Genomic DNA, 13,959 nt, shown 5'->3' with positions numbered 1-13,959 from the left:
CCTGGCTTCTAAAAGAGGCCAGAGGGGGATTGGCTGAGTGGGTGGAGGTGGTGGTTAATGCCTCCCTTCGGGAAGGCAAAATTCCAGCGAGCTTAAAACAAGCTATAATAAAACCGCTGTTGAAGAAACCATCACGGGACCCCACTAAATTTGACAACTTTCGGCCAGTTTCCAATCTTCCCTTCTGGGGCGCCTTGCGGAAATGGGTCTCGGAGGCACTGTTTTGCAGTGGCTCCGGTCATTTCTGGAGGGTCGTTCCCAGAAGGTGTTACTGGGGGACACCTGTTCTTCCCCACAACCATTGTCTTGTGGAGTTCCTCAGGGTTCTATTCTGTCTCCCATGCTGTTTAACATCTACATGAAGCCGCTGGGTGAGATCATCCGGAGTTTCGGGGTACGGTGTCATCTGTACGCAGATGATGTCCAACTCTGTCACTCCTTTCCACCTGCTACTAAGGAGGCTGTCGAGGTCCTGAACCGGTGCCTGGCTGCTGTGACGGTCTGGATGAGGGCGAACAAATTGAAGTTGAATCCAGACAAGACAGAGGTACTCCTGGTCAGTCGCAAGGCTGAACAGGGTATAGGGTTACAGCCTGTGTTGGATGGGGTCGCACTCCCTCTGAAGACACAGGTTCGCAGCTTGGGTGTGACCCTGGATTCGTCGCTGAGCCTGGAGCCCCAGGTCTCGGCGGTAACCAGGGGAGCATTTGCACAGCTCAGGCTCGTGCGCCAGCTGCGCCCGTATCTTGGGAAGTCTGACTTGGCCACAGTGGTACACGCTCTTGTCACATCCCGCCTAGACTACTGCAACGCTCTCTACGTGGGGCTGCCCCTGAAGACGGCCTGGAAGCTGCAACTAGTCCAACGCGCGGCAGCCATGATTCTAACAGGAGCGGAGCGCAGGGAGCACACAACCCCCCTGTTGCACCAGCTCCACTGGCTGCCGATTTGCTACCGGGCCCAATTCAAGGTGTTGGTACTGGCCTATAAAGCCCTAAACGGTTCCGGCCCAAGATACCTAGCTGACCGCATCTCGGCCTATGAACCCACCCGGACTTTGAGATCTTCCGGGGAGGCCCTGCTCTCGATCCCGCCAGCCTCTCAAGCACGGTTGGTGGGGACGAGAGATAGGGCCTTCTCGGTGGTGGCTCCCCGGCTGTGGAACGCCCTTCCTGTAGATGTTAGGCTGGCACCATCTCTCATGACATTCCGTAGAAAGTTGAAGACCTGGATGTTCGTGCAGGCGTTTGAGTAATTCAGTGCAATTTTGGTAATTTGAACATAGGAACGGAACAATGGACGTCGAATTTGGATCACGCTTGGATGATGAGGCGATCGGGGGTGGGTTTTGTGATAACTGTGTATTGATGTTTGTTTATTAGCTAGTAATGGAAATGTGTAATTTAACTATTATGGTATATTAATTATTGCTGTTTTTATTGTCTTGTTTGCTGTCTGGAAACCGCTGTGAGTCGCCCTCGGGCTTGAGATACAGCGGTATACAAGAATAGTAAATAAATAAATAAATAAATAAATAATGTATACTAACATTATGCAGAATTCAAGGCAGTAGGGTCATAAGTAATTTACAAGACAGACTCCATTTCATGTACAAGATAAATCAGAGTTGCAGCTTCACCACTGATAATGGGTTATTGTCTTCCCCTACCCCTGAAATGAGCCATCCCCTGAGCTTTGAAAGTACAGGAAAGTTGTATCACGTATGCAGGTATGGACCCTCAGCACCTGTGCCAGTTTTCTCGCTTTATCTAAAGATAGGACCAGTTCTAAAAAGCCCCAGCAAAATCAACCTAGATGAGATTGGAGGGGACGAAACGGGCAAACAAACTGCTTTGACACACAGGTCACAGCTGATCAACAGTAGAACATTTGTGAAGGTGAAAGAGACTATAATAACAGTCCCTTCAAGCCCCCTCACAAATTAATGTCATTCATGACACACATCTGGAGTGGAAAGGAAACACTTATGTGTTTCAAACAGAAGGGAAAAAATATCTAAATCTTTCAGATTCTAGTTTCAGAATACATCTTGCTAGAGCTGTAACCTAGTTAGACAACTTTGAGGATTTCTTTAAACTGTGTGGTTGGAACAATATAAGATTGCATGTCAAAGTTTCAACAGATAATATCCCAGTAGATCTGGACAGCTTGGAATTAGGTCCAACACTGTCCTGCTGTGAGCAAGATACAACTACAGCTCCCGGAGTCCACTAGTCAGCATGACCAGTGGCTATGCTGGTAGAAATACTGAAAACTATCAGACCTAAAAGTATTTTTTCAGGCTACAAAGAGATATATTTTTTACATTAAAACAAGTAAACCAGAATATGTTAAAGATTCAGGATCACTTGTGCTTTGTTTTTCTAAAGCTATGCGTCCCTCAAAAATATTAAGACAAACCATTTGGCTTGGGCACCATCCATTTCCAAACTCTACATAAAGGATCTGGCCGGGGTGGTCCATGCCCTGGTCACCTCTAGATTGGACTACTGTAATGTGCTCTACATGGGGCTGCCCTTGAAAATGGCTCGGAAATTCCAACTGGTCCAACGGGCAGCAGCCAGGATGTTAACTGGTGCTCCTTACAGAGAGAGGTCAACCCTCTTGTTCAAGGAGCTCCACTGGCTGCCGTTTATTTTCCGAGCCCAATTTAAGGTGCAGGTGCTTACCTACAAAGCCCTAAACGGTTTGGGACCATCCTACCTGCGTGACCGCATCTCCATTTATGAACCCACGCGCTCACTTCGTTCATCCAGAGAGGCCCTGCTCGTGATTCCGCCTGCGTCGCAGGCACGCTTGGTGGGGACACGAGACAGGGCCTTTTCTTTGGTGGCCCCCCGACTCTGGAACACCCTCCCAAAAGATCTTAGAAAGGCCCCTACATTGGCAGTCTTTAGAAAGAACTTGAAGACCTGGCTGTTCCGATGTGCCTTTCCAGAATAGGAATCTCCAATAACAAGTCCCAGAAGCACTTTATTAGAACTAAGATTGCTGCAATCTGCACACTGCACTTACCCTATAATCCTTACATATCACCTGTCACATCAGCATTTTTAATCTTGTACCCATTACCCTGGCCTGGCCCAGTTTTATAATGTCTTGATGTATTGTTTATTGCTTGTTGTTTAATATTGCTTTAACTGTTTTTAATTTGCTTTAGGTGTTGTATTGTTATGTTGTGTTTTGAGGCCTTGGCCTTTGTAAGCCACATCGAGTCCTTCGGGAGATGTTAGCGGGGTACAAATAAAGTTAATAATAATAATAATAATAATAATAATAATAATAATAATTCTGTTTTCTGATCACAAAGATCAGCTCTCCCTTCAGTGAAACCAGACTGCTCTCAGGCAGATGGATTTATATTCAGGGCAACAGAAAGTAAAATGTGACAAAATAACATGAAGTGACTGCCATAATCATTAAACTGTGGCTTTCAGGGACAGGACTCATTGCTGGGTTGCTCATTAAAAAAATGAAGCACGGGCAAAAAAGAAAAGCACAGATCATTCACAATTTATTCCTGGACACTTTTCGATGAGCTAACTAAACCTGGTTTGTATTTGCCTAGCTTCCCCTGAACTGTGTAAAAAACAACTTCTTCATATAAGGTCTATTTTTGGATGGAATTTTCTGCTACACAGAATAGTGGTGGTCACTGGCTTTGTTATGAAGAATACATCAATGCAGAGCTGAGAAAGTTTATTTTGATTCCTCTCAAAATTAACAAGCAAGCAGAGGGTTTAGCTATACCAATGTAAGAATTTTAGGAGCTGTAGTTGCATTTCAATTGTCTTGCTTTATCAGTATTGGTTGAAAAATGTTGTGCTTTCTTCATTACTTGGCTACAGGATGCTGGCCATGAACAAATAAACTAGTTTACCTATATGTGAAAGAAATCTGATGCTCTTCAGTGGTTTTACATTACCATTATCCATAGTTTCTGACCACTGGTCCTTCTAACTGGATCTTGCTGAAAGTATGTCCAGAAATATCAATTTTGTAACTCTCTCTGGCTTGTTTGTGGCAGGCATTGGAATGATTCCAGAAAGTCCCCTTCCTCACCAATGTGTAACTCACCAAAGGGTATCTCTATACTGGGCTGATTTTGGGGCGCTAAATTCAACAGCTTTCCTGGGGGGAGCTGGTTAGTCAGTATCTCTACTGCCATGTTAGCATTCGGTTGATTTCTTGGAAGCAGCGGTCTACAGGAGACATCTTTGTAGAAGTGTGCCGGAAAAATTCCCAAAGAGTGTCCTCTTTCTCAACAATTGACCAGGTATAAAAGGGGTTCTTAAAGCAGAGGGACACCCTTGTGAAGTCCCAAGTCTCCATCAGGGTCCTAACAGCTATCAGTGTTGAATTTCTGCAGTTCAAGATCTGTCTTAGATAGATATTGACTGTATATACTGAGTCCCAAGTGGGCCATACTCCATTAAAGGGATAAATATCCAATACTAACACATAGTTCTGCGATGTGATACTGATATTCTGTTCCATTTGGGCCCCATTCCATCAATCTATCCTTCCATTACTTTCCTTTTCCTTTGACCAGGCACTTCCCCTGGGGACTTGTATCTCTGGTACGTCTTCTAGTCCTCCCGATTGATTTGACAGATTGATTTGACAGAAGTATGTTTTGTTGGTTTACTTCTGAAGCTGTTCCCGGGTTGACCAGAGTTAGCGACTCTTCCTTCTTGGGTTCAGGGTTGAGATTGAGTTTAACTTTCCTGACTTTAGTTGGCTTCACACTAGTAGTTCGCTTTTTCTTTCTGACCATAAGTTTAAATACCTTTTGGTAGTTCATGTTGGATCTTTTGGTTGCAGGGATGGCAATCTTTTTCTCTTCTTTGGTTTTTCTCAATCTCTTGCCCTTGGTCTTTGCCTTTCTATCAGGTTTGCTAGATTTGGAGGCTTCTTCTGTGTTATCCTCATATCTATATTTGTTTTCTAGGTTCCCTTTTACATTGGAGTTGTCACTCTCTGTGTTAAAGCTTGCAACTAGCAGTGTTTTATCCTTATTTGCCACATGTGTCACCATGTGTTGTGTGATTGTAGTTAGGAGGGCGTTAATTTCTGTAAGGTATGACTTAATAGCTTGGATGTCTGTATTCATGTTTGCTATCTGATGAGTTAAATTGGCTGTGATAAATGAATTTTTATGGACTTCTGTTGTTGGGGTTGTCTTTGGTTTTGGACACCCATCTACTATGTTGTTATAGTCCTCACTGATGTCTAAAGATATTAGGGCATGTCTCCCCTTGTCATCAGTCTAGTTGTCCTGGATGTCCAGACTGTTCATAGCAAAGGCAAACTCCTTGGCTAGGCTTATGCCCGATTTCTCATAGGGATTAAATATTTACATGTGTGTTGCCTGAGTTGAAGTTGCACTATTCCATTCCTTCTCTTCCTCTAGATCAGCCACAACTCAAGAATTTTCAATTCTGCTTCTAACTATGATTCCTTGTTATGTTAAAATTGAAAACTATGGTTAAGTTTAGATTACTGCTGATCCAAAGGAAGGAAGGAAGGAAGGAAGGAAGGAAGGAAGGAAGGAAAGAAGGAAGCGACGTTGCCCTCATCCACTTGCGGCTTCCCTGGCACCATTTGAGGAGAGCGAGAGAGAGAAGAATCCCCAAAAGTTGTTGATGTTGTTAGCTCCCATTGCCAAACACCAAGTTGTAATGGGAAAGCAGCCCTTTGTAAGACTCTATTTAGTCCCCCAAAGTAATTATTGTTATTGTTGTTGTTGTTGTTGTTGTTGTTGTTGTTATTATTATTATTATTATTATTATTAGAAACACAATAAGATGAGTCCACAGCAGACACTCTACTGGCTGTTATATTGGATCACACGTCGGACACTTCCCAAGTGTCTAGAACTGTGTGATGTATCGGCGAATAATGCGTGCAGATCCCAGTAGGGTGGCAGATGGTAATCTTGTCAGCGCCGATTGTGTTTAAGTGTAGGCCAAGGTCTTTAGGGACTGCACTCAGTGTGCCAATCACCACTGGGACCACCATGATGATGATGATGATGGTGATGATTAGCTCCCATTGCTAAACATAAGAATTGTAATAAAAAAGCAGGCTTTTGTAAGACCCTGTTTAGCCCCCCCCCCTCCCCAAGTTGTTGTTGTTGTTGTTAGCTCCCATTGGCAAACACAAAGAGTTGTTACGGATGGCATGTGCTCTGTATCAGAAACTAGAGCTGATGTAGTCTATCTAATGCAATTTTCCGAATCAGCACCACAAATAACCAAACCGAATCTAAAGTTGACCAAAAACTGATTTGTGCCCCTTTTGGTACTAATGTTGGAGAGTGGTTCCTGGTCAATGTAGTCCCTGTTCCAAGTAGTCCCTGGTCAAAAAAAAGGTTGCGAACCACTGCTCTAAACCATGATTTGGCCAGATCTGGATATACTAAAACAAAAACCCACGGCTGAAAACAGAAGCAAAAGCTTTCAATCTCCATCCCTGAGCTGTGAAGGCATGGAAGGTGAACTGTGCAAACCTAGGCTTCCTGCTATTCTTGCAAATAGTGCTATACCCCTGGTCCAGATTTCTGAATGAACTAGGTCTGTATTTAAAATAAATACAGATGAAATGAGATTAAGAAAAGGGGCAGTGATGGATAGAAACAGAAGGAGTTTGGTCTAAGGTCCATGCTATGGGTCACTATATACTTGGGACCTGGGCAAGAAGAAAGGCAGCATATAAACAAAATGAATTAAATAGTATGCTTTCCCCGCTCTGCCCGCAACCCAATACTTCAGCATTCAAGCACCATGTCTTCATTTTGCAATGTGTTCCTTCTCCTTCCTCAGTCACAATGTGTTTTCTATTTCCTCGGTTGCCTCCACAGCCTCTGATAACTGTTCTAATCAACCCTTGCCCCTAGGTCTGTACTGTCGGTGTCAATTAATGCTCCTGCAGCAGCACAGCTATTCTCACATGACACAGAGCTGTGTAGGTTGATGCTGATATATGAAACTTAAGTGTGCTCATTTTAACTGCCCTGAACACACAGAGGGGAAGAAAAACAAGACATTTTCCAGATAGAAAAGCAAGTGAGCAAGCAAGAGAGAGAGAGACCAAGAGCATGATCCCCCATTTAACAGCTTTTCTGGGAGCAGGAAGTAAAACAAAACAAATGTCCATTGTACTTAAGTCAATGCAATGTCTCCTCAACCACTCTCAACCAATCTCATTACTAGGTCTTCAGTAGAGATCTGCCTATCTCAGATTGACAAAAGAAATTGCATCATTCTTCCATCATTCGGGGGGGGGGGGGGGGAGTCCAAGGATCCAAAGATTGAGGGAAAAGAACAAGCAAGAGGGGGAGAACAGCATCATCTAGGAGACCTTTATAAACATAAATTATCAAAAATATAAGCAGGGGGAGAGAAAGTCTCTTCCTTAGAGTCCATCATCCATCATAGAATCAAAGAGTTGGAGGAGACCTCATGGGCCATCCAGTCCAACCCCCTGCCAAGAAGCAGGAATATTTCATTCATTGCATCCATTGAAATAAACACGGCAAGCTTCCCTACAGCAAGCAAATTTCACATAGGTTTAAATGCTGCCCCCTCCTCCCCCACCTCAGCTAAAGTCAAAGGAAATTAGATGACGAGGCACACTTGACTTATGATTTCACCAAAGTCTATCGCTTTTTTTTCTTTATGAGTCACAGATCCAGGAAAGCAATGTAGAGCAAAATGGATGCCCACGGTTGATACATGCTTTAGCAACAGGCTCCATCCAAACTTCAATAAACCCCACATGCAACCTTGGCTTGTAGAAGATCTTCCCGGAGCCCACAATCAAACATACGTCACACTCCACAAAACAGGCTCCCAAGGCACAACGTAGAAAGGTAAGCTTGGTAAATGCCTCCCCTCCACAAGAAAACCAAGCTCAAAACCACCAAGGTTCTTAACACAACCATGATTCAGAGTGTGTCCTCTAAGAGTATGATCACTGGAAAAGGAACATTGTTTTGGATCATTCATAAGCATGAACATTTGGTTTTGAATGAGAAAAGACAAATTCATTTTTATGTTGCAGAGTTTGTTTGTTTTTTTTTTTTAAAAAAACCCAGTAAATCAGGAATTGGCCTGAGAATGACTTTCAACTCATTTTATGCAATATGGATCTGCATGAACAAATTAACAACCAAATACACTATTGGTGAATTATTCTCAGAGTACTGAATGTTTGCCTTTTTTGTTTGTCAGAATCCACCCTGAATCCACTCGGGGAGATAGGCCAGAACATAAATAAAGGTTATTATTATTATTGTTGTTGTTGTTGTTGTTGCTACTATTATATTTGATACACAACAAGGTTAGTACACAGCAAACAAGATCACTATGTTGGCTTTTGTATTTGATCACATGTCAAACACTTCCCAAGTGTCTAGGACTGTATAATGTATCAGCGAATAATGTGTGCACATCAAAGTAGGGTGCCTTTTGCAGCTGACAGATGATAATTTTGTCAGTAATGATTGTTTTTAAGTGCAGGCCAATGTCTTAGGCACTGCACCTAGTGTGCCAATCACCACTGGCATCAGCTTTACTGGCTTGTGGAAGTGTTGTTGTTGTTGTTGTTGTTATTATTATTATTATTATTATTATTATTATTTGAAACACAGCAAGATGAGTCCACAGCAGACAAGATCACTCTGCTGGTTGTTGTATTGGATCACACGTTGGACACTTCCCAAGTGTCTAGGACTGTGTGATGTATCAGGGAATGATGCATGCAGATCCCAGTAAGATGGCTTTCTGCAGCTAGCAGATGGTAATTTTGTCAGCGCCGATTGTGTTTAAGTGCAGGCCAAGGTCTTTAGGCACTGCATCCAGTGTGCTGATCACCACTGGGACCATCTTGACTGGCTTGTGCCAGAGTCTTTGCAGTTCGATCTTTAAATCCTAATATCATGTCAGCTTTTCCTGTTGTTTCTCTGCAATCCTGTTGTCACCTGGGATTGTGACATCGACGATCCATACTTTGTTTTTTAACATGATTGTGAGGTCAGGAGTGTTGTGCTCCAGAACTCTGTTTGTCTGTATTCGAAAGTCCCAGAGGAGTTTGGCGTGTTCATTCTCTGTAACTTTTTCTGGCTTGTGATCCCACCAGTTCTTTGTCGCAGGCAGATGGTATTTGTGGCACAAATTCCAATGAATCAACTGAGCAACTGTGTTATGTCTCTGCTTGTAGTCTGTCTGTAGTCTTCTTGCAGCTGCTGAGGATGTGATCTATTGTTTCATCTGCTTCCTTGCAGAGTCTACATTTGGAATCTGTTGTCGACTTTTCAATTCTGGCTTTGATGGCATTGGTTCTAATGGCTTGTTCTTGGGTTATTATTATTATTATTATTTACACAAAAGCACAGTATGTCACAGCAAACAAGATCTATATGCTGGATTTCGGATCACAAAATCCGTATTTCGTATCACAAAGTCAAACACTTCCCAAGTGTCTAGGACTGTGTGGTGTATTTTCGAATGATGCACGCAGATCCAAGTCAGGTGGCCTTTTGCAGTTGACAGATCATGATTTTGTCAATGTTTATTGTTTCCAAATGCCGGTTGAGATCTTTTGGCACAGCACCCAGTGCGCCAATGACCACTGGGACCACCTGTACTGGTTTATGCCAGAGCCTTTGCAGTTCGATTTTGAGGTCTTGATAGCAGTTTTTCCTCAATGTGTGACTGTCACCCGGTATCGCGACATCAATAATCCACTTTTTTCTTTTCCACAATCGTGATGTCTGGTGTAGTATTATTATTATTATTATTACACAAAGCCTAAGTGCCAGAGTGGGATTTGTAGTTTGATGAGGCACCCACAAGGTCTTCAGCCTTGTGCAGCGACAGCCAGAAACTGTCCATGGAGTGCCTTCTTTTGCCAGTTTTCTCTTCTGCTCTGGATTGTTGTTTTACAGTTTTCACTCTTTGTCTTTTGCACTTTAAGCAGTTTACTCCTATTGACTTCCCTCAATGTTGGTTCTTGGCTGCCTTTCACATAATCTGCCAGCGCATGTTTCTCTTCTTCTACCATTTGTTTCACTTTCACTTCTTTCTGCCTCCTGATTTTCTGGGCAGGTAATGTCTGTTGACATCACTACACAGGTGTAACGAGTAGTGGATTGTCATCAGTTTTCTTGTTTTTCTGTCCAGATCATCCAGTTCTGCTTGTGTCCAGTTCACAATTCCAGCCATGTATCTAATGAAGGGGATGGCCCAGGTGTTGATAGCCTTGATTGTATTTCCTCCACCACCACCACCATCATTATTATATGCCATACACCAGTCTTCATCTGCCCACCCATAGAAAATCAGGATACCCATATCTAAGAAACTAGACTTGATACAGTCCATCCAATGCAGTTTTCTGAACCAGCGCCCCAAATAACCCCAGGAACAAACCTACAAACCAGGGGGGAAAAATGTTAGGCTGTGTTATTATTTGTTTGCTTATTTCTCTCCTGCCTTAAAAGCAATACACATTCTTCAATGTTTCCAAATTGGAGAACTGGTATAAAAATACAGGAAAGTAGAAATGTCAGTGCATGTGCATTTGGGTTCCGTCTGAAGGTGATGGAATTGGGGAAATGTGTTAGGAAGACGCCATCCCTCCCTGCCCTCTGTTGGAATTGAGCAGTAATACAGGTGGCCCTCTGGTGGACAATCTGAACCAACTACATTATGAAGCATTAACAAAAGAGGAAAGGAAAGGGGGGAAAGACACATAGCAGCACCCTTAAGACTAAAAGTTTTTATTTTCACACTAGCTGTACCCGCCACGTGTTGCTGTGGCCAACCTTCCCTCCCTCTTTCTCTTCTCCTTTCTTTCTCTCCTTCCTTTCTTCCTTCTCTTCCTCTTCCCTTCCTTCCCTCCCCTTTTTTCCCTTCCTCTTTCTCCCCTTCCTTCTCTACCTATTCTTGGAATGCAACTCCCAGCAGTCTTCCTGATCAATCTATCTACCTACCTATCTATTTATCTCTATCTAATCTATCTATCTTATCTATCTGGAGGATTGCTGGGAGTTGCAGTCCAGGAATATGAATTTGGAAATATGCAGGGATTGGGATGCTCTCAAAGAAATCCAAGGAGAAGAAAGCTTGCAGATTGGAAGCAGTGCATTTGGATCATCCTCCTCTCCTAAAGGGCCTTGTCTAGGGGATGCTGGGAGCTGTAGTCCGGAAGAGAGTTTGGATATGCTATTGTGTATATTGTTTATATACTTATACATTTTAATGCTATGTTGTTTATTTATTTGCAATTTGTATCTTATTTTATTGTATTTTGTTGTTTGGGCATGGCCTCATGTACGCCGCCCTGAGTCCTCATTGGGGGAGATGGTGGCGGGGTATAAATAAAGTTTATTGTTATTTTATTATAATTATATTATTATTGTGTGTTTTGTTTGCCGGGGGAAGTTGTTTTTGCACTCGCGTGTAGCATCTTTTTGCCTTTTTTTTTTTTTTTTGCTTTTTAAGTCCCTTCCACTGTGGTTTTTCTGTGTTTTTATGAGTGATGGTCACTCATTGGCCTGATAGGTGTATTGTGTCCAAATTTGGTGTCAATTCGCCAGTAGTTTTTGAGTTAAGTTAATCCCACAAGCAAATATTACATTTCTATTTATTTAGATGAGTTTGATGGGATCTAAACCACTCATGTCAGACTCAGAGCCTATGATTTGAATCCAATCCACCATGTCATTTTATGTTGATCTCTGAATCCTGGATTACATGAGACATGACTAGAGCCAATGGGAGCTGTCATGCAGTAACATCTGGAAAGCTGCAGTTTGCTCTGTTCAGTCAGGAAAGTGAGACTGGGATTTAGATATGTGGATATGGCTTTAAAATGTCCTTTCACCTTTTCCCCAACCTCAGAGCCACAAGTACTGTTGGGCTGTATCCCCATCCCACATGGCAAATAATCAAAAGAAATGGTAGTTGTCATGCAGTAAGATCTGGGGACCCAAACTGGATGAAAACTAAAGATCACTAACTACTATGTAAAAAAATATAAATGGCTCTCTGTATCCAGGAATTCTCCATCCATGAATTCAATGGCCCTCTGGGAGCGACCATAAGGTTGAGGTGGCCCTCCATGAAAATGAGTTTGATACCCCTGCTCTAAACTCACTTGTTTGTGTTATCGTAGGCCAGGAGCATTATGTCTTCAAGCAACTGAGCAGGTGACAGCAGAGTACCAAAGTCCACTACTCGGGTAAAATACTTGGGTACAAAGGGTGCTGATCAAAGGGGCAGAAACCACCCAGGTGCTCATTTACCTGTCGGCCTTTCAGGATGTGCTTGGGCACCATGACTTTAATCTCTAGGTCACTGTAGTCTTGGGACCAGGTATAGTTCTCTCTCACGGCTCCATTGTAACTGTCAGGATCTGCTTGGAACTGCTCCTGTTTCCTGGGAAAAGAAAAGAAGGGGCTGAGGATCAAATAGCTTACCTTAAGAAGAGCAAAAGACAAAAACAAAACAAAACAAGAAAATGAAACAACTAAGAAAAGTTGCATAGCTAACATACCAAACAGTGTCTGGCTTAGGATATTTTACCTGAAGATACTTCTAGAGCATCTAATTTCATCTAATCAAGGTGAAAGAAGAAAGCGCAAAAGCTGGGTTGCAGCTAAACATCAAAAAAACCAAGATTATGGTAACAAGAATGATTGACAACTGGGAAATAGAGGGAGAAAACGTGGAGGCCATGACAGACTTTGTATTTCTAGGCGCAAAGATTACTGCAGATGCAGACTGTGGCCAGGAAATCAGAAGACGCTTACTTCTTGGGAGGAGAGCAATGTCCAGTCTCGATAAAATAATAAAGAGTAGAGACATCAGACTGGCAACAAAGATCCGCCTAGTCAAAGCCATGGTATTCCCTGTAGTCACCTACGGATGTGAGAGCTGGACCTTAGGGAAGGCTGAGCGAAGGAAGATCGATGCTTTTGAGCTGTGGTGCTGGAGGAAAGTGCTGAGAGTGCCTTGGACTGCGAGAAGATCCAACCAGTCCATCCTCCAGGAAATAAAGCCCGGCTGCTCACTGGAGGGAAGGATACTAGAGACAAAGTTGAAGTACTTTGGCCACATCATGAGGAGACAGCAAAGCCTAGAGAAGACAATTATGCTGGGGAAAGTGGGAGGCAAAAGGAAGAGGGGTCGATGAAGGACAAGATGGATGGATGGCATCCCTGAAGTGACTGGACTGACCTTGAAGGAGCTGGGGGTGGCGACGGCCAACAGGGAGCTCTGGCGTGGACTGGTCCATGAAGTCACGAAGGGTCGGAGACGACTGAACGAATGAACAACAACATACTTCTAGAGCAGTGGTCTGTGAACCACCAGTGGTCTGCAAGAACTAAAATATGGTCCGCGGCCTCACCGTTACTACACCGTTGCAACAAGAGCTACTGGTCTCACAAAACCCTCTTATAATGCCAAGGCTTATTAAATATGGCTTTCTGTGGGAAAGCAGATGGCAAATACTGGATGGCATATGTTCTGTATCAAAAACTAGAGCGGATGTGGTCTATCCAATGCAATTTTCTGAATCAGCACCCCAAATAACCAAACCAAATCTAAAGTTGACCAAAAACTGATTCGTAACCCTGTTGGTACTATTTTTGGAGAGTGGTCCCTGATCAAAGTGGTCCCAGGTCAAGTGGTCCCTGGTCAAAAAAAAGGTTGGGAATCAGAGTTTTAGAGCAGGGTCCTCAAACAAAGGCCCAGGGGCCGGATACAGCCCTCCAAGGTCATTTACCCAGCCCTTGTTTAGGGTCAACTTAAGTCTAAAACAACTTGGAAGCACACAACAATAACAACAACAATCCTATCTCATCAGCCAAAAGCAGGCCCACACTTTCCATTGAAATACCAATAAGTTTATATTTGTTAAAATTGTTCT

The 13,959-nt window shown here is 43.1% G+C and overlaps 1 protein-coding gene across 1 annotated transcript in view; it reads right to left on the bottom strand.

The window, feature by feature from the left end:
- The window catches only part of NUDCD3 (NudC domain containing 3), a 101,010-nt gene that overhangs the window by 42,391 nt on the left and 44,660 nt on the right, over positions 1–13,959 (bottom strand). The window contains exon 3 of the mRNA XM_060787650.2: positions 12,332–12,464. Coding sequence (XP_060643633.2) covers positions 12,332–12,464 — 133 coding nt within the window. The remainder of the gene's footprint in view (positions 1–12,331; positions 12,465–13,959) is intronic.

This window comes from Anolis sagrei, chromosome 7 (assembly GCF_037176765.1).
Source record: "Anolis sagrei isolate rAnoSag1 chromosome 7, rAnoSag1.mat, whole genome shotgun sequence".
Classification (NCBI taxonomy): domain Eukaryota; kingdom Metazoa; phylum Chordata; class Lepidosauria; order Squamata; family Dactyloidae; genus Anolis; species Anolis sagrei.
Note: the sequence above shows the minus strand (reverse complement) of the source record. Positions and strands in the feature narration are given on the sequence as shown.